General features: G+C 51.4%; 8 protein-coding genes across 8 annotated transcripts; 3 read left to right on the top strand and 5 right to left on the bottom strand.

Annotated features, from left to right (window-relative positions):
* Positions 1 to 248: 248 nt before the first annotated feature.
* Positions 249 to 1,208, top strand: HO173_010739 (uncharacterized protein; the record flags this gene model as incomplete). Its single annotated transcript, XM_037312624.1, has 2 exons — positions 249 to 725; positions 783 to 1,208. The coding sequence occupies 2 exons, from the start codon at positions 249 to 251 to the stop codon at positions 1,206 to 1,208; spliced, it is 903 nt and encodes a 300-aa protein (XP_037160472.1).
* A 150-nt stretch (positions 1,209 to 1,358) lies between these two features.
* HO173_010738 (uncharacterized protein) lies at positions 1,359 to 3,154 on the bottom strand (the record flags this gene model as incomplete). The annotated part of the gene is made up of 3 exons (XM_037312623.1): positions 1,359 to 2,005; positions 2,057 to 2,998; positions 3,061 to 3,154. The coding sequence occupies 3 exons, from the start codon at positions 3,152 to 3,154 to the stop codon at positions 1,359 to 1,361; spliced, it is 1,683 nt and encodes a 560-aa protein (XP_037160471.1).
* Positions 3,155 to 3,861: 707 nt separating this feature from the next.
* HO173_010737 (uncharacterized protein) lies at positions 3,862 to 5,504 on the bottom strand (the record flags this gene model as incomplete). The annotated part of the gene is made up of 2 exons (XM_037312622.1): positions 3,862 to 4,169; positions 4,274 to 5,504. 2 exons carry the CDS (start codon positions 5,502 to 5,504, stop codon positions 3,862 to 3,864), a joined length of 1,539 nt encoding a protein of 512 aa, XP_037160470.1.
* Positions 5,505 to 8,206: 2,702 nt separating this feature from the next.
* Positions 8,207 to 8,940, bottom strand: HO173_010736 (uncharacterized protein; the record flags this gene model as incomplete). Its single annotated transcript, XM_037312621.1, has 2 exons — positions 8,207 to 8,675; positions 8,726 to 8,940. The coding sequence occupies 2 exons, from the start codon at positions 8,938 to 8,940 to the stop codon at positions 8,207 to 8,209; spliced, it is 684 nt and encodes a 227-aa protein (XP_037160469.1).
* A 983-nt stretch (positions 8,941 to 9,923) lies between these two features.
* Positions 9,924 to 11,558, bottom strand: HO173_010735 (uncharacterized protein; the record flags this gene model as incomplete). Its single annotated transcript, XM_037312620.1, has 2 exons — positions 9,924 to 10,313; positions 10,362 to 11,558. The coding sequence occupies 2 exons, from the start codon at positions 11,556 to 11,558 to the stop codon at positions 9,924 to 9,926; spliced, it is 1,587 nt and encodes a 528-aa protein (XP_037160468.1).
* Positions 11,559 to 11,988: 430 nt separating this feature from the next.
* Positions 11,989 to 12,523, top strand: HO173_010734 (uncharacterized protein; the record flags this gene model as incomplete). The annotated part of the gene is made up of 3 exons (XM_037312619.1): positions 11,989 to 11,991; positions 12,050 to 12,454; positions 12,521 to 12,523. 3 exons carry the CDS (start codon positions 11,989 to 11,991, stop codon positions 12,521 to 12,523), a joined length of 411 nt encoding a protein of 136 aa, XP_037160467.1.
* Positions 12,524 to 13,877: 1,354 nt separating this feature from the next.
* On the top strand, positions 13,878 to 15,152 carry HO173_010733 (uncharacterized protein; the record flags this gene model as incomplete). The annotated part of the gene is made up of 1 exon (XM_037312618.1): positions 13,878 to 15,152. One exon carries the CDS (start codon positions 13,878 to 13,880, stop codon positions 15,150 to 15,152), a length of 1,275 nt encoding a protein of 424 aa, XP_037160466.1.
* Positions 15,153 to 16,126: 974 nt separating this feature from the next.
* On the bottom strand, positions 16,127 to 18,178 carry HO173_010732 (uncharacterized protein; the record flags this gene model as incomplete). The annotated part of the gene is made up of 1 exon (XM_037312617.1): positions 16,127 to 18,178. One exon carries the CDS (start codon positions 18,176 to 18,178, stop codon positions 16,127 to 16,129), a length of 2,052 nt encoding a protein of 683 aa, XP_037160465.1.
* Between the last annotated feature and the right edge of the window lie 1,001 nt (positions 18,179 to 19,179).

Here is a 19,179-nt window from a genome sequence, read left to right as displayed (position 1 = left end):
AGCTGATGAGAGTCGGTAGATACTCCGAGAGGGCAGCCGCATTCTGGGGAGAAATTTAAGAAGGTAAGCAAACATGAAAGAAGAGATGCAACTCGCCTTCCGGTCAGAAGGGAAACTTTGCTAGCCCCGCATATGTCATCCCGCAACGGTTTTTTGTTTTTTGCCCGCTAGTTGCAGATTGCTACCTCCCAGGCAGGCAACACTTCTGCGATTACTCATATCTTTCTATCAGATAGACGGCGTCTACAATGGGTAACGACGGGGGCTCCATCCCTACTCGACGCGAACTCGTCAAGTCCTCCGCCGCTGCCCTCTCGACCACCCAAGTCAAGGAAATCCAAACCGAGCAACAAGAGCACTACTGGTCCACCTGCGCCCTCTCTCACCAACCTCTACGCCGTCCTGTCGTCTCAGACGCTTTAGGCACCTTATACAACAAAGATGCCGTGCTTGATTATTTGCTAGACGTGGGGAAAGAGGGTGGAGAGGTGGAGAAGGCGGAGTTGGAGAGGAGAGGGGAGGCATTCAAGGATCGCTTGAGGGGGTTGAGGGATGTAGTTGAGGTACGGTTCCAGACTGAAGGGGCGGGAGGGAGTCAGAGATGGGTTTGTCCCGTTACGGGCAAACAGTTGGGACCGGGAACGAGGGCTGTATATCTCGTGCCGTGCGGCCATGCGTTTGGGGAGACAGTCTTCAAAGAGATGCCGGGTGATGTTTGCCTACTGGTATGCTCGATCTACTGGAATATTGACCTATAGTACGAGAATGCTGACAAAGGGCAGTGCAACGAACCCTACACCGCCGAGAATATGATACCGATCCTTCCCACCTCCGAAACAGACAAGGACCGCCTCGAACAGCGCATCGAAGCTCTGAAAGCACAAGGCCTGACACACTCACTAAAGAAAGCCCCCGGTGCCGGCAAGAAAAGGAAGAAGACAGCCACTGTCGAAGAAGCTACCGTAGGCGAGGAACCCCTCAACCCGACACAAACGAAGAGCGAGAAGCCGGAAAGCAACCTCAAGAACGCGGAGACGGCATCGTTAACGGCAAAGGTCCTGGCGGAGCAGGAAGAGCGGAACAAGCGGAGGAAGCTAGGAGCGAATGACAATGTGAAGAGCTTGTTTTCGAATAAGAATGGAATGGACGAGAAACATTTGGATTTTATGACGAGAGGATTTTCCATACCTGCAAATGCGAAACGATGAGATATCCGTGGCAGCATAGTACGGCGTTGGGGAATAAGAATCTGGCTGAAGGGCGATTTGGGTTGGAAATGTGCCATCAATATTGTGTACATATTATCGGTGATACCCTTTGCAGATTGTCTAATGTACAAATATCTCGTCTATCTTCAGCTATAGCTCATCTTTAGGCCTCTCCTCCCTCTTCTCGCCCACTCCACAGACAGCAGGCGTCCCCACCTCCATCCTATACACACACTTCTCTTCCTCTGTTACCTTCCATACTTCGTCCTTCTCTGCACATGCCAGCACAACGAGCGTACTCCTATTCGGTCCATTCCAGCAATGTTGCCCATTCCCATATCTCAGCGCCACTCTCTCCCCACTGCCTAGCCCCTTTCCGTCAGGTGGGACCTCATCATCAACCAGGATTCTTTCGACGGACACGAAATTTCCCATAACAGTCTGAGAGCCGCCTTTTTTCGATTTCTGCTTCGTCTTGTCCAGCCAGCATAGCTCGTATGTATACTCACCAGAATCCTTGCTGACGCACTGCCCTTTGAGAGCGCGGAACACATCGTCGGCGCCGTAATCTTTGTCGAGGTCTTCTTGATGGGTATTGAGTTGCTTGTTGTTCTCGTTCAGGCTGTCTTGGGCGGCTTTGAGAGCGTTACGGGCATCTGCGAGTCCTTTGGATTCGCCATCAGGGGAGTGAGTGGCGGCGAGGATGCCGTTGTCCACAAGTATCACCCGGAAGTCGCGGAGCTTTTGGTCAAGCCAGTCTCTCACGGTGGTGGGGAGGTAGGCTGCAAATTTGTAGACTTTGAGATTGTCAAAAGTGGACAAAGTGGAACTGACAGGCGGAGACTTACGAACGCCGACATCACTCTCCTCAGGCTCCTCCCATTCACTCCACTTGATAGCGCCAGTCTCACCATCGGGCTTCGCTATCTCGTCGAGGTCTCGGTCATGGGCATCATCGCCAAGCGCAGGCTTGTCCCGGGCAGCATATTCTTCCCAGCTCCTGACAGCTCTCTTAACACCTTCGTCGTTGAAGTTAGGGTTGTACTCCTCCTTGAACGTTGACAGTATCCCTTCCAGCTCTGCAATCCTCTCTTTGCCCGTATCTCTCTGAACTCGCACCTCCACTAGTGATTCCCGAAGCTCCTCTGTCCTATCCTTCGCAAGCTGGGCCAACAGGCCCATCTTACTTAGTTCTTTGGGACTCCTGACGACCTTACTCCTTTCCTGTCTTTCAGCCTCCGCCAGGTCTGATTCAAGAGCCTTCACCTTCATCTCTCCGCCCTGAATCTCTGTTCGCAACGACTGTAATCGGTCTTCGACCTCCTTTCTCAGTCTCTCAGCATCCGCCACTATCTCCTTCCTCCTCTTCGCTGCATTGGAGAGCGATTTCTGCCTCTGCTCATCCTGTTTCTTCCATTCCTTGCCAATCTCTTTGCACCGGTCCTCGCATTTCACACCGCCAACCCTCGCCCATTCATCACTCCCATCGCAGCAAAACTCGTAGTCGCAGACGCCATCATTAACAACTGTAAAAGGGACATAGCTTGGGTGATGGCCTTTATTCTTGCAGTAAAAGCCAGGTAGTGCAGTTGTAGTATCTAAATCATCGCTGGGAGTCGATCCAAGGAAGGCCGGAGAGAGGGGAGAAAGGTGTGCGCAGGCAGAGGTGCCAGGTTCATCGGAACCGTCAGGGCAGTCGCAGAAATCGTCGTTTAGACGAGCAACGGAAAGGTGTATCGAGGGGGCAGATATGCATGTGAACGTTTCCGAGTCTTTGTAGTATTTGGCAACTGTCCATTCGGTCAGTAAGCAAGTCACGCGAGCGGTACAGCTTTGGGGAGAGGCGTCGAACATTCAGGGCCAACGCCCCGTGGCCGAGGGGCTTCTGCAGCTACAATTGCTCTGGCTACTGTCCCAGAGAGTAGTAAGAAATATGGGCTTCTCATTTTGAGAATTGTAAAGACAGGACTGCGGCTACGCGCATTGAACGAAAGCTTTAGAAAAGGTGTCTGGCTTGGCATTTAGAGGCTAACTTGGGACTAGCGTGAAAGCATCACAGCAATTGCGAGGTACAGCATCCCCCTTGTATATGGCCATGGTGGGAGAGTAGACTTGGTGGGATCACAGGGCACTTTGACACACAGGCTGCTGAGATTCATCGCTTCGATTCGGGTGTTGACTATATTAGTTCATCCCAGCCTATGTAATTACCACTCGTCTTCACTCCAGTCACTGGGCCCGTCCCATCTTCCTGTCCAGTCTATCTTGATCTTCCTCACGTCTTCCATATCGTATGTCCTCACTACCCATCTGCCTGACCCATCGATGTTATGAACGTCCTGGCCAACTGCTTCACTGAAAGGCAATGACTCACAAGTACCTCATCCGGCTATCAAGTTGCGAAACCATGGCAGGTGCCACGGTTATTGACTTCTGACTTTCGAGGTCTTGCGTTCTCTGCGCCTGCGTGCGGTGTCATATCCGAGACGTTTCCGGAAACAATTTGCTTGCCGCAGAAAGCCTCTGTCAACGACGACCCCTTATGCTATATTTCCTGCTCGGGTCGTAGGATCCGAGAATGAGGCTGCTCAGTCCTGACTCGAGGAGTCTTATTAGAGCCCTGGCTTCCGGTATTTCATTAACCATCGAGTCTCTACGTGTTGGCGCCCACTTCCTTCTCGGCAAACTCTGTTCCTTGGGCTAACCACTCGTGGAAACTTGGCGGACATCCATTCGTAAACATATAAACCGGTGATTCATAGATCCATCGCTTTATCATCTCGCGGTTCCCAGATTCCCCTTCTCCGGGTAGTAAGAAATCGTCATCGATACGTTGAAAGTGCCATCCATAGCGCTTGAGAAAGGCCGAAAGGAGCGGTTGCATACCAGGCTCCTTGATTAATTTGAAGAGGACTTCGCCCCATCCGCAGACGCTCTCTTCTTCATAATGGAAGCCGGGTACTGGTAGTTATTAGTGTCGTCTTCTCGCTATGGAAGGTCGATGCTAGAGCTCTCTCGGTTCTGGAAGTAGAATTGGGGAAAGGCTAGGGTGCTAATTTGCTTACCAAGTCCCCAACGAATCAACTCCCGCTCCGTCTCAAGCACCTTGTACCTCGCAAAGATCGAATCCGGCCCCGTCTCAAGTTTCCGCGTCTGGATGTGCATGTGATAGGTGGTTGCTTCAAATGCTTGGCCCTCAGTTTCCAGGAAAACCTTCAGGAATGGCTTCCCATGTGCAGCTTCCACGAATGCAAACATGTCTCCGATGATTTCCGTTTCAACAAACCACATCATGTTTTCAACTCCACTTAGATATCGCGTTCCAAAGGAGTCTAGGGAGCGGCCAAGTACCCTTGCGGCGCTGCGCATATGTTCAACCTGTTGAGGATGGGTCGCGTGTCGAGACTTCCACACGATCGGATGAAGTAGGTGCTGGCTGAAAAGGGGACGCATTTCGAAGGGCTGTGTTACGATAGCCTCCGAGTCGATCCACAAAGCGGCATTATAGCGCAGCTCTCTGGCTGCCAGTAGCTTCTTGAGACCTTGATATTTGAACTTGCCGTAATGCTCGAGCAAGTGGTTGGTGTTGTCGGGCTCCACCTTTTTCTGTAGAAATGAGGGAAGAAGGTCATAGAGATTCATAAGATGGATTTGAGGGTTCCCGGTTTGGTTGGCGGGCATAGGATAAATGCCGTAGTGGTCGCCGCATGGTTTCATACTTTGAACTAAGTTGCCAAATTGAGAGACTTCTGTGGTGCTTGAGAGGACAAAAGCTATCTCGATGTCGTTGATGTCGGTGCAGAGACAGCGCAGGGATTGAAGGAAGGCGATTGCGTCACGAAAGTGGCCCACCTGCCCAATTTTTAGTCTTTCGGTTTCCAAGGCAGATTGAATTGGCAACGTTAGGGAAGGAAGACGCACAAAAGTGGGTACTATGATTGTGTAGTTCAGGCCTGAGAAATCCCACTTGGCAAGTTCAATTTCAATGTGAGATTCCTCAGTGCCAAATGCCACCAAACGATCCTCATAGTAGCTGGGAGGCTTCGGTTGAGGAGGATATGAAGATACCGCATGACTGTCTCTGCCCGTAGATTTACTGAGAAATTCTGGATATGAAGATGGTAGAGGGTAAGGAACCCTCGTTGTAAAGTATTGTGCCTTGCTGTGCGATGTTGATTCCAATTCCCATGACTGGACGTTGGTTGGTAGATAATAGTGAAGGCACAAGATTAGGAATGCGATTGTGGTGGCTATGACGAGAGGTTGAGATCTCGCAGCAGCAGCAGCGGATAACATCTTTGATCAATCAATTCATCGTGAGAAAGATAAAATGGGTTGAGGAGGGCACCTCGAAAGGTGTCTTTCGCGTAGGATGACATGGCGCAGCGCATTGTGCCTGATGGCACAGACGGATAACGGACCTCAGCTCCAGGAGCACAGTAGCACTTCTTGCGAAAGTTGAAGTTGACGGGTCGGCGCGCGTCAAACTCCGAGTCCTGAAACTGAATGCTAGCTTCAGGTTAAACCATGAAGCACCAAAGGTGCCCAGAACCTCGAATGCGGCTAGTGGCTTTCCTAAAGTTTTGCGTAATTCAACGGTTGCGGTGTGCCCAAAACCTCAAATCGGACTAGTGGGTTTCCTAAAGTTTTGCGTAATTCAACGGTTGCGGTGTGCCCAAAACCTCAAATGGGACTAGTGGATTTCTAGAGGTTTGCGTACAACGGTTGCGGTGGCCAAATAAAAGAATAAGATTTTTCTAAAGATTTCCTGCAAAGAGGTATCTTTATCATCTAGCAGTCACGGTTTCTATCGGCGACGATGTCTCAACGCATTCATGTCTCCTAGAGCCCAGGATGCAGCTAGAACTTGCTGTCTATTCCTTCAGACTTACCTATTATCGATTGGGTACCTTATCCTCACCAATAAAGCAATCGCAGGCGAGAGCACGGGCCGCGGAGCAATCAGACAAGGAATGATCGAACGTGCCAAGCAACAGGCTAGGGGTCCTCGAAGGAACGGGCTACACGCCGACGCGCATGATCGAGCAAACCTTCTCCCACAATCCCCGTGCTTGAGAGCGGAATTATGCCGATCATGTTCTCTAGACGCAGTCTTTGCATCAGTACTTTATAACAAATGAAGGCAGCGGAGATTTTGGCCAAAGGCAGGCGTCTTGGAGCAACGGAGATCAGCCAACGTGGTAAAGCTCTCTGGCGGAAAGCCCCTCGGAGACTTTTTTCCAGATGTAGGATTCTAGCGCGGGTGCCCTTTGCTTGGCAAACTTGAACGGCCGCATTCATAAATACCCCACCATCTCCCCACCTCTTTTGTTCAAAACAGCTCTACTCTACATTATTGAAAGCTATTCACACATCTCTCCATCACTACACCAGCACTACTTCAACACCTTCATCCTGCGCACGCACCAATCTGCGACCGATTACCAACAACCATAGCAAACCCTCAACGTCCTCAGCCATCAACAATGGGTACGCTCAACCACCCCCACCCTTTTATCCCGCCGGTGTTCTTGGCTGAGTTCTCGTTCGCGAATAGGTCCAGGTTGTTCATGCAGCTGCGGCACCTCGTGTGCCTGCCCTTCTGGTCAATGCACCTGCAAATGAAATAGGGTGCGTGTTGCACGGTCCGAGCGCATGGTCATGGGGGGTGCTGACGGTGGGCGTGTGGGATGTAGGAATGGGAAGATCGAGATGGGGCATGAGCGGGATGTGGATGTGGATATGGAGACGAAGCGAGACTGGACGAGAGGAACATGTTGGGGGAGTTATGGGATGTAATATCATGGGCACGGACGCGCGTGTAGAGGATTGAGACACACATAGATAGTGGGAGACGGTCACATTCATTAGCGGCTAGGAAGACAAGCCGTGACTCCAGCCCATCCTGCAGTACTGAGCGCCATCACACGCTTCACTGCGCCTTGCCCTCAGTGCGACCTCGGACGATTCGTAGGATCCCAATGTGCTGGTTCCGCATATGCACCCCACCACCCTCCTGAACCAATGCCCCCCAGACCGAAATACTCCATCAGGCAGGTACCGCTTCGTCGGAGACAAACCACGCAGCAAAAGGTCCGAAAGCTGCTACCTCTGGTCCCCACCATTGGCCAATAACCAGCGATCACGTCCGCGGTGGGAGATGGATGCGCGACTTGTGCTTGGAGGGGATCGTGCGTACTCTAGAATGACGGCCCAAACACCACTCCTATAAGACATATCCGGTCCCCCGAAATCACTCTCCTTTCTTTCTTTCTTTCTTTCTTTCTTTCTTCCCCTCACCACCTCCCACAGAATCACCATCCACCCACCCACACACACACACACACAATAGCAAACACCATCCACCCAAACCCACATTACCGACCCCTTACCTACCAAAATGGCACCCTGTTCTTGCGCCAGCTGCGCCACCTGCAAAGGTGACTGCACGAGCTGTGGATGCAGCAGCTGCGGCGTAAGTGTCTTCTCGACGCCTTCTGGAAGAGCGACGCTGACCTGACGCAGCACTAAGCCCAGTGCCGAGACGTCGAGGTGGACGATGCGGGGATTGACAGAGAGGATGGGACATGGGGGATAGGATGCGGGCTTGGGTTGGCGTCTGCAAGGTTGGGAGCGGTGCGCAGCTGTTGGGGACACGTGTGGCTGGGGACTGTTCGTGGAGTCGTACTGTCGCTACTTTCTAGTCTGTGGAATGCCGTGTCACACGGTTGATATATGTGATGCCTTCGCGCCCTTCGAAGGCTAGTGATCCTTGTAGCGATGCTTCCCGTCCTTTCAAGCTCTCGGATTATCACCCCATAAGCCCATAAGCCCAACCAGGAGTTCGAGCTCACTTGCCTAGCGTGCCCATTGGTGTGTCCGCTTCCATGACAGTTCCCCAGCCATTACACGCATCAAGATCCTCATGCCTTCTTTCAGGCTTTGATGACCCCACAAGCTAGCTTTGGCATTGTTTGTTTGCTCACCCAAAGAACCTATCACGCCTGCTGCGGCTTCTCCCGTCTATATTCAGGAGGCGCGTCGGTGTGGCATGCCCAGCACGAGGTGAGGGGACAAAAAAGGCATTGCCAGATGTACGTGTGGCCAACGTATCTGCAAAGCTTGCAGTGCCCTGGCTCATCTTTTATCATCCGAACGAGCTGCCAATAGCCATTGTCGCATCCGTTCTCCACCTCATCGCGCACTTCTTGATTTCGCTCTTCCCGTGAACGTGGATCTGGCCTCCCCCAGGTCTGCCTCAGGTTTTTGGCATACCGCTCGACTGCCCGTTCAGCTCTGAAAACATTGCGACGGCGATATCCTGGTAAGTAGCCAATCACCACCCTATCAGCCAACCCATCAGCGTCGTCGCGGAGCTCCTCGTGGTAGTCATCGTGAAATTGTGGACAAGTGCAATTCTTCCAGATCTTGTCGCACACGTAGCAAAACTCAGCTTTGCATGCGCACCTGAGACGTTCAATTTCGTATGGCAAATACAAAACGAAAGCTGTACTCACGTCATATGATTGCAACCAAAGTTTAGATCGATCATGTTATTGCGTCGATAATAGGCCTGCCATCCCTGCTCTTTCGCTAACTCCATCAAATCCTCCTGCTCTGCATCTGTAGGGCAGGGGTTTCCTTTGAGCTCTTGCAGTCGACACCTGGTGCGTGTGTAGTTGTTGCAGGCTAAGCAGTGTCCCAAACCCTCGACGATTTTCTTCGGCGCCATCACCCCGCAGCAATCAGACTGAGCACATAGCAGTGAACAATCTGCAACGATTTCCGCGTGTTTTTCTTCATAGCGTTTGACCAAATCATGATGGAGATGGGTCCGCGACGACTGAAGTGTGATAGAAAGGCTGCAGCACAGTGATGGAAAATTTCTATCGGGCTCGAGAGCGCTCTTCACGTACGAAGCTAGACAGTCGTCGCAATAGCTGTGTTTGCATGGCGCAGTGAAGGACACAGCGTTATGTTCATCGCACGAGGTGCACGTAAGTCTCTGCTGGAGTGTGAACCCAGTCTGCAGGAGGGTTTCACGGCTGATGTCGGCGTCGATTGGCTCGATCTGAGCATTGATTAGAAATGCAAGGTTATTGTGAGCTGTGATTGCGTCGTCCACGATGATATGACTCAAGAATTGAAGATAGCCGGATAGACAACTAAGCAGCGGCTGGACGACAGAAGAGAGAAACTATCGTTGAGCTGGGGCAAGGATGAAGTCGTGAGTTGTAGAAGATTAAGGAAGCTATTAAGCAAACCAGGAATTTGTCTGTACATATGATATGTGGCCCCTGAAGTTGACAGTAGAGTAGGCCCAAAGCCTCGCAGTGGATCTTGTTGTGTGGCCTGGATTCGCAGCCGAGTGAATACATCTTGTGATGTAGAAACATAAGTCTTGGTCAATAATTAGAGTTAAGGAGGAGGTTTGGTGATGCATTTCGTAGCACCTACCTGTATCGTGACAGAGATGTCAGATTGAGTGGGAAAAAGATGTTTCAGTTTGAGGAAGAGGCTCTCGTGAGGAAAACCTCACTTCGTTGCACAAGCTCGTCGTTTTGGGCTATATGAAGCTGGATATCGCAGTACACGATGGAAATGGGGTATATCAGCGATAACTGGGCGTATGTTCTCGATAGAGGCCGGTGTATGTACATGTGCGAGAAAGATGGCGACGAGAATTACGTGGTAGTTTCGTAAGTACAGCCATATTCACTCCAAGCCCATCTTTGCATCGTCTACGATGCCCCAATATCCATCCCGTTCTTGATGTAACGGTAGCTGCTGAGTCTCACGCTCATCACCTCGTAAAGTGGTCGATCCTGAGGAGTCGCCGCTGCTATGTGCGCTTGTTCGGCTATTCTTCCTGAAGAAACCACGTCTTCTAGCTTGGCTGCTACTTGCATCGCTGTCTTTCGTAATTTGCGAATAGTCAGGCGAGGCGTCCAGGGCAGCAGAGCCAGAAGCAGGTGGAACCAAGGTATCCGTGGATCCATCGAGTCCAGTACCTCCGCTTGTCTCTACCAGCTCAGCATCTCGATACCACTTCCGACGTCGGGTATATCTTCCCCAGCCGTCTTGGCCACGACGGCCATCATTCCACTATCTTCATTAGCATTTTATCTGCCATGTGCCTTTACTTTGACTGACCTTGTTGTCATAGTAAATCCACCCGTCGACACCAGTAGTTGCTCTGTTCTTCCCACCGCCTTCGACTTGCCACTCACTGCCTGGAACCCAATGCCATTTCGCAGTGCCATTGTCGATGTGTGGAAGCAGAAAGCTATCTTTGGGATCTGACGGATTGAGATGCTCATCCGTCCAAGCAGTCCTCTCATAAGCCAACAGTGAATATGTCCATCCAAGACCCAACCAACGCCGTTGGTTCTCGAAGACCACAAAAGTGAAACGGACACCATGAGCAGCGAGAGAATTAGCAACGTCATGTTGACTCTTATGCCTCGGTGGTAGTGGAGGAGGGGCCCCTTTGCGGGGTGTGACTGGTACTTGTGGCTGATTACCAAAAGTCAAGCCTGTAGTTACAGAGACGACACGACGCATGAAATGTGAGCGCCAGAGAAGTGTGCGAGTAACCCGAGCAGGCCTCGAGTGCCAGCTGAGCATGACTGTACCGACGACAAGGATCACTCGGCGGGTAGTGAGAATGTAAAGCGGTGGTAGGGTTAGACCAATCCACAGAGGTGAGATAAAAAGAATGCGTATGAAAAGGGTAGTAAGAGCAGGTCTTGTGGTGGCTGATGTTGCCGTGCGTTGTGTCGAGAGGAAGTCTGTAAGCTGCATGAACGGTTCAAGCAATATATTACACCTTGAAGTAAATACTGTCAGAGTCTCTACGATCTCATCAAGACTCTTTTGATGTTTCATGTTGCCCTCCGACTTCTCTTTGGGATCTTTGCGCTTCTCCCCAGTCCACCCACTCGAAGACAGAGGAGAATATCTCCTCGAGTACATTCCCAAGATGACAAATACCACGACCATCAGGGGCCCTGCGTATCTTATGATTATATCCCCATAGGTTGTAATGGCCCAGAAGCCTGCAATAACGAGAAAGCTTTCCCACGGGTCTCCACTCGTCCATGTAATTAGGCCCACGATCTGATTCAGAGGCAGCAGGAATGGGTGAGAGAAGGCAAGGGCTCGAGTGATGGTCGGCGGTGTTGCTATGAGCAAGGGCGACTTTCGGTGTACCACAATAGTAGACCGCTGTCTGGTGGCTGGGGAGGAAATTCCCGATGTTGGAGAGAAGGCAGCTGTGGTAGGAGGATTGAGGTCGTCCTTGGATTTTCCTGATCCAGTCTCCGACCCTCGTGCTGGTGATGAATTCATCTCCGCTATCCAAGGAGTTTCTGATTCATTTCAGTCAAGGCGTAACGAAAAAGAAGGTGAGAGTTCACGCAGATGCCCGAACCAACATACCAAACGCAGCCATGCAAACCCATACAGCTTAGGGATATTGGATCTGGAAGATGTGTTATCATATTGCAGGATCCTCTAGCGCTCCTTCCCTCGAGAGTATATACGTAAATCCAACCACGTAAAGTGTGATGAGAAACAATGGTTCATGAGGGACCAAAGCATGCCAATCGTCATGTGCTAGTGTGCCAAGCAATTATGGTAATTTGCAGGGGTCAGATGGGGTCCTCCAAAAACTGTTACTGCCTCTATTCGCCGCTTTTTGCCCGTCTCCTCAACATGAATGTCATAATATCTAACGACTTTACTGTGTGCTAATTGCAAAGGGGTTGAGTTGCGACTCATGGTTTGTTATGCCGGCGAGGGTACTCTCTCCAGCACGAAGCGATGCTGATGATCACAAGGCGCACCGCATCATCACCCAAATTATCTTCACAGGCACCAGAGTCCTAGGTCGCGCTTTCGCCGAAGCCTACAGACAAGCCGCAGCATCCTCCCAACATTCTCGGGCAGCAGGTGCCAACACCAGTGGTCCCGGTACTGCCAACAGTTTCGCCTCCTCCGGTCTCACCCTCGATGAAGCATGCAAGATTCTCAACGTCAAGCCACTACAAGGCGGGAAAACGGATATGAACAATGTGATGGAGAGATTTAGGACTATGTTTGATAGGAATGAGCCGACTAAGGGGGGAAGTTTCTATCTCCAAAGCAAGATATTGCGAGCGCGGGAAAGGATAGAGCTGGAGGTTAGGGAAGCGACAGAGGCTGTGGAGAGGGAGGCGGAGCTGAGAGAGGGATGGAAGCCCAAGGTATGGAAGGACCGATGACATCGACTCTCTCTGGGCAAGACGCAAATGTTAAAGATGGGATACTAGTGAAGCGAGTATCTGCTCATCAATCCCTATGTACGGGTCGCTGAGGGCAGTCCTCGGGATCAAGCCGGCCTCGATCCGGCGGCAATGCGTGTGGTCATGCATAGCCAGGTGTTTGTGGCATTTCTACTCTACTGGGACACTCGACGGCTGCTTTTGGCGTTGTGAATTGCGATTTCAGGGCCTCGCTCCGGGTCATCTTCTTTCTCATCATGGCTTGTGACAGCTTTGTCGCCACCATGTCGAATTTCAGATCCATACTCAAAACCAACCACTCCTCACCGGAGGGTCTCTTGACATCTAAAAGGCAGGCAGGTGGTCTGGTTCAGATCGTGTCACCAATGCAGGCAAATGATCAAGAATGAAACAATGAATCCTCATCGAGACTGGTCTTTCTAATTTCTTCTTTTTTTTTCCTTCTGTTTTTTCCTTTTCATTTTCAAAAATACAAGCTCAAGCTGACGCTCTTGTCCTCGACGCTGAGATCTCCATGCTCCAGGTCACGCTATCATTTACTTTACCTGACTCACGAACCCGACTAAGCCTCGCCTGGAAACGCCCCTTGATTGAAGGACCCCTCCGACATGTTGCTCTCAGCCTCGTGGTGATGGAATGGCGCAATAGATATCATGCCGTCTCTCACACTGTGAGCAGCAAGCATAGCCAGTCAAGCCGGCACGACTTTTCTCGTTTCTTGACCGCTACCCGGGCTGGGCAACGAGTAAGCGATGGTAAGACGCATGAAACGCGACGGTCAAGATAGAGATGAGACGATCATTCCCTTTCAGAATCAAATCAATCCTTCGATCCGCTGCAGGGACCGTAGCGTGCGTATGTAGGTAAGATAGTAGCAGTGATAGGGTTTTGATGGCGCTAGCGAGTCTTTTATCGCCATCGCGGTTAGCCCAGCTAAAAGCTTGACTCCCGCAAACATCCTGAACCTCTCACCAGTGAATCGTCCCCCTTTGTCTATTCAACGCCTCAGCCCGTACAGTCTGTCCGACACGCTGAGCTTTGCCTTTGCGAAAGTCAGATAAGCAGACTGAGCATTACTAATAGCAAGTCTAAGCGTCATAGACCAAGTATGGCGCGATCCGCCCGAAGACCCCTCGGACCCTGGCCATTAGGCCTCGGATTTCATTTCAGGTCGATTCATTTCCTCGTGCTGCCACCCATGAGAAGTGAATTGCAATCAGTGTCGAGTCAGAGCTTCTCTGAACCCCGCTGGAATACAAAAAGCACCCACTCATCTCCTTGCTTCCATCCTTCTTCTACTCATTAACTCGTGCCAGTTCTACCTCTTCCCTACTCTCGCAGCGTTAAGCATTCCTTCTCTATAAATCCAGGCACTAGCCCAATCATGCCTCAAACTTCGCCTCCCCTGTCGACCCTTCTTCCACCACTCATCTGTGGAACAGCTACCTTCAATGATCAATACAATCCAGACCCTTATGCACTGCCAACCACAGGCATAGTCCACCGCGCCCTCTCCTTGGGAGTCCGCGCCTTCGACACCTCTCCCTATTACGGCCCGGCTGAAGAATTGCTTGGAAAAGCGCTCAACACCCCATTTGTCCACGAGAACTTCCCCCGCCGCGACTACTTCCTCCTCACCAAAGTCGGGCGCATCGCTGGCGCTGAATTCGACTATTCAGCCCCTTGGGTACGACGTAGCGTACAGAGAAGTCTTGATAACCTACATACCAAGTACCTTGATGTGGTCTACTGCCACGACGTCGAGTTCGTCACTCCAGAGGAGGTCCTCACAGCGATTACAGAACTCCGGAGGATACGAGATGAGACTGGCCGGATAAAGTACGTGGGAATATCTGGCTACCCAGTGGCCACACTTTGTGACCTTGCCGAGATAATCCTTGAACGGACTGGCGAGCCTTTGGACGCAGTCATGTCGTACGCCAATTTTACCCTACAAAACACAAGGCTCAGCTCAGTCGCTCTTCCTAGGCTGAAGGCCGCAGGGGTCAGTGTAGTTCCAAATGCCTCCGTTCTCGGTATGGGGCTGCTGCGCCGTACAGGTGTACCCATCGGCGCTCAGGGCGACTTCCATCCGTCTCCTAGTGAGTTGCGGACAGTGATACAGAAAGCTAGCGATTGGTGTGACCAGCAAGATAATCGGATCGAGAAAGTCGCTATACGCTTCGCATTAGAAGTCTGGATGCGGGAAGGCGAGCCTGTCGGTTCGAAGGGCGATCCAGCCTCTGGAATAGCATGGCGACGAGAGCAGGTTAAGCCGAATGCTCCCAAGCTCGGAGTAAGTGTCATGGGTGTCAGCAACGTGGACGAGCTGAACGAAACGATGCGCGTCTGGAGAAGTATACTTGACGGCCTCGAAGGAGGTGAACACACTGCCGTCGAGTCTGGCCGAGGCTCCAGAGATCGGGTTTGGAGTCTGTCGAGGCAGAAGCAGGTTCAAGAATTGGCTACTGGGATACGAAAGGTCCTTGGAGAGTATCTGGACTTTGCTTGGGCAAGTCCTCCACCAGACTTCAAAAGGCCAGGCCTGTCTTCGACAGTACTTGCACCTTTGCCAACTCCGGCGGCTTCGCCCGATCATTCTGCTTTAAAGCTTCCGCCGGGGGAGTCCATGGATGTAAGCTGCACCGACTTGATCTAATGTTTGATCATAAGAGATACCACAGGAGGACTCGATTGTCGTTTTTCAGGAGGTATGGGCGTTCATTGACGCTCTCAAGCAATTCTGTCGGATGTCAATCAATGACTCCGACTAGCGGGAAGTTTCATGCATGCTTTGAACGCCTCTTGCAAAGCCTCCAGGAGTCAAGCGTTCTAAACGGACTGGGCATGTCACCTAGTCTTTTCCTTTACCAGTCTTGAGATAGAGGAGCCGGACACTTGATGGACGCTCGCTGCCTGCACGGATTTCCTGCTGTTTGGCTCGATGAGCATCTGGCATCGAAGAACTTATCTATGCCGATCGCTAGATCGGAGGCTGCGGCCAACGATGGTACTGTACTTCACGGCTCAAGGCTGCAATTCTATCGGTTGCAGTTTATATTTGTAACCAAAGCTCCGCCATGATTTTCTACTATACGATTCTTCTCTCATATAATTGGAACCGGCCTTCTTTATCCCAACTTGCAGACAACTCCTTCGATCCACGTCCAAAACTTCACTCAATCAAAGACAGAATCCATCCATCTTCTTTCCGTACTGACACCATCTCCTTCACCACAGTAACTTCATCACCTGCATCAGGAACCCGTGCCATTGCCTTATCCCACGGTGAAGCCGTACAAGACTGCTTCGATCCACGTCTTCAATACTCTATTTCATTCGAAGAAATTAATTCTTCATGCTTCTTTCGGTACTGACTCCCTTGTGCTCACCACAGTAGTTGTCTCTTTGTGCATTGGGTTCTGGACTCACACGTTGATGCTCTTACTCGTATGGTTTCGGTGCCTGAAGGCTCGATCATTGGCATTCATGGATTCTTCGGAGGGTCTTGCTGCAAGTAAAGTTTTGAACGGATTTTTTCAATTGAAATGCTTTGATTGGCTTTCCCAGCGTACCGAAAGCAAAGAGAGCGTTTTTGACGCCAAGATTCTGTAAATCATACATGGTGTCTGCTCAGTCAGGGATCCGCCCCCTCCCCATCCTTTCAATATTCCCCAATAGCCCACTCCTCCCTCCCGCCCCGTTGTCGCCCCTGTCCCTGCCATACCCACTCGGTGCCGGCATCCTGCCAATCCTGCTCTCGCCACTATAACCACCGAATCCGGGCGCTTTCAAGCCGGACCCAGAAGTCGATCTCGAAAGCGTGGATCTCGTATCCGACGGTGCGGGTTGTGCGTTGTGAGAGCCCGACGAGGAATTCGCCATGGGGTTTTGAGAGAGAATCATCAGCTCTTCTGTTGCGGCGATCAACTCTGCGGTTTCGGCTCGGGAGGCGGAGAGTTGGGAGAGGAGGGAGACGTTCTGTTCCGTGGAGCTGGCGAGGTTTCGTCGCACGGTTTCAAGCTCTTTCTCCACATTCGCGAGCTGTTGCTTCTGCTCATCAAGACGTTTTGCTTGCTTCTCGAACTCTTGCCTCTGTTCTCCCTGGTGGGCCTTGCTCTCGGGACTTGAACCCGCAGCGAAGGCCCCGGGCTCAACCCCTGTCATAGTTGCATCTCTCCCAATCCTAAGATCATCATTCTCTTTACTCAACTCATCGATCTTGTTCTGCAGATCTTTCATCCTTTTCTCCCATCTGTCCGAATAGCTTTTCTTCAGCGCAGTGACCTTGGCCTCATGCTTAGTTTTGTACAAACCATGTAGCTCTTTTGCAACTTTGGTCACCGCAGCTTCGACTTCACTGTTTGTATTTACGCTGCCGCTGTCCGAGGGCGCAGTAGAGGATGAAGAGGCTCTCATACCGGCAATCTTACTCTCGGCTTCCACTGCTTTTGATTCTGCCTCTTGGCGCTTATCTTCTGCTTCGCTGACTCGTTGTAACAACTGGTCCTTCTCATGCTCACCCCGGATGATCTCCTCTTTCACGTCTTTCAACACGGTTTGCATCTCTTGTTGCCTTTTCTCCCAATCAGCCTTCTCCGCCTGCAACCCCTCCTTCGCATCCCGCTCCTCGCGAACTTGCTCTAGAGATTCGCCAACCCGCCTTTCGGCATCGCCCATCGCATTTTTAAGGCTGCTGACCTCTGCTTCCTTACCACTCAATTCAGCTTTCAGCGAGGATATCTGCGACTGGAAGGCTGATTTCATGGACTCGAGTTCTCGGGCGGAGATGCTGGGTATTGAGCGTGGTGTGGGTGCGGGTGGAAGATCGAAGTCGAGAAGGTTGGCTAGATGACGCGATTCTGAGGGCGTGCCGGGAGGTAACGCTTGTTTTGCCGGTGATGGCGTGCGGCGACTTGACAGATGCGAGGCAAGGTCTGACTGCGTATGGTATTTCTTGGGCGACAGGCGGCCATTCCTGCTGGGCGATCTTTCAGCTGCAGGATTGAATTGGCCTGTGAAGTCGATGAGGAGGTTTGTGGTATCATTGTCCCGAGATGGCTCTTGCCGACGGGGTGTAGGCGATGAGTAGCTATCGTCGTACTGGTGCCGATGTCTTGATGGTGTATTCCTTCCTGTAGGCCTTGGGGTTGGAACTTCTTCGAACGGAGACTTCGCTGGGCTACCAAGTGCGCTTTTCGTAGGAGATTGACCCAGTCGCGCAAACCGAGTCATGTCTGGGTTGGGGACGGCGGAGAAAGCCGAGAACGCCGTGTCGTCCATGCCAGCATAGCCAGCAGGTCCGTCTACCGCAGAGACTGTATCATCATGTATAGTAAAGTCATGTGTCCTCATAGTATCATCTCGCACTGGCTGAGATGCCCGTGTAAGGTCCTCATTCTCTCTCAGCGCGTCCTTGGTAAGCTGCCTGGGTTCGTATTCTTCTGACCGCTCCTTGATCGGCGAGCTATTCTTGCTTCTACTTTCAGGCCTCGCTGGCGACGATTCGACGTCTGCAACGAAGGGGGAGCTAGGAGGGTCGCCTGGACTGTCGGTCATGTTCTCATTGTCTTGCGGTTCATAGGCGTATTTTGTTGGAGAGTGGTAGTTCGACTTCCTTTCCACGGTCAGTGGCGCGATACGATTGGTATTTGAGGGAGGCAACGGCGAGAGCGGTGTAGCCATTCCAGCTGTAGTTCAAGTTGTACTATGTGTGATGGGTAACATTGGTTATGGAGCTGCGCGCAAGAATCCGCGAGTAAACATTGCCAAGCCTCTAAGCCACTAGTGCGTCTTGGGCTCGATTGTTCTAACTAGTGGAACAACGAACCGTCTGCAGTCACCACGGAATTCTTGCTGTCCGATTGTCTGCCTATGACCCCTCATCTGATGGGACTTCTACCACGTCCGTCTCAGCTTCATATATCCTTCTGTAGTTACGAAACGCTCTCATCCACATCGGCACGCTTCTGCTCTGCCACACACCAGTCCTTTTCCTTGCTTGACTAAAAGATGCTCAGTCGTTCATACGAATCCGAGAAGCTACCGAAAGATGGTCACAGTAAGTGACTCGCCACAGCGCTGGCGCAAGAGTTCCTCCAATTGTTCGGATGCCGAGTTATGCAAGCACATGGCAAGGTCGAAGATGGTCGCAGCCTCTTCGTAGTCCTTCTGCAATTGACGTATTTGCATGTGCACCTAACAGCCCGGTGCTGATACATAATTGAGTTCGGCGCTCCTGCATGGTGATGTACCAAATGCGCTGAGCTCTCGCAGGTCCACCTCTCGATAAAATCTGTGTCACTTGAGTGTAGGTATAGTTTCCTCGATGTATTCGTCGATCGATCTTGCGATAGTCAGGGAAACTCTCTGGGACACGCGGTTAATTATCCGAGTTCAGGCTGTCCAGACGTTGAGGAACCGGGGCTCTGCTCTGCGTGATGGGGAGTTTCAATCGAGCTATCGGGAACCGCAGAGCTATGGAGATTTCTTTTTTGCCTTTACTGCCTGTTGCCAATTTGATGTCGCTATTTGCCATGACTCAGGAGAACCTGTGGGAGATATAATGTCTACGCACTGATAAACCCACAGCGCACGCCATCAGGCTGTCAGCGACATGCCTTTGTTTCGCAGACTACAAGACTTCGATTCCGGAATCTCGTCCATCGATAACGATGTCCAAACTT

This window comes from Letharia columbiana (assembly GCF_014066305.1).
Source record: "Letharia columbiana isolate WasteWater2 chromosome Unknown Sc0000052_s0, whole genome shotgun sequence".
Classification (NCBI taxonomy): domain Eukaryota; kingdom Fungi; phylum Ascomycota; class Lecanoromycetes; order Lecanorales; family Parmeliaceae; genus Letharia; species Letharia columbiana.
Note: the sequence above shows the minus strand (reverse complement) of the source record. Positions and strands in the feature narration are given on the sequence as shown.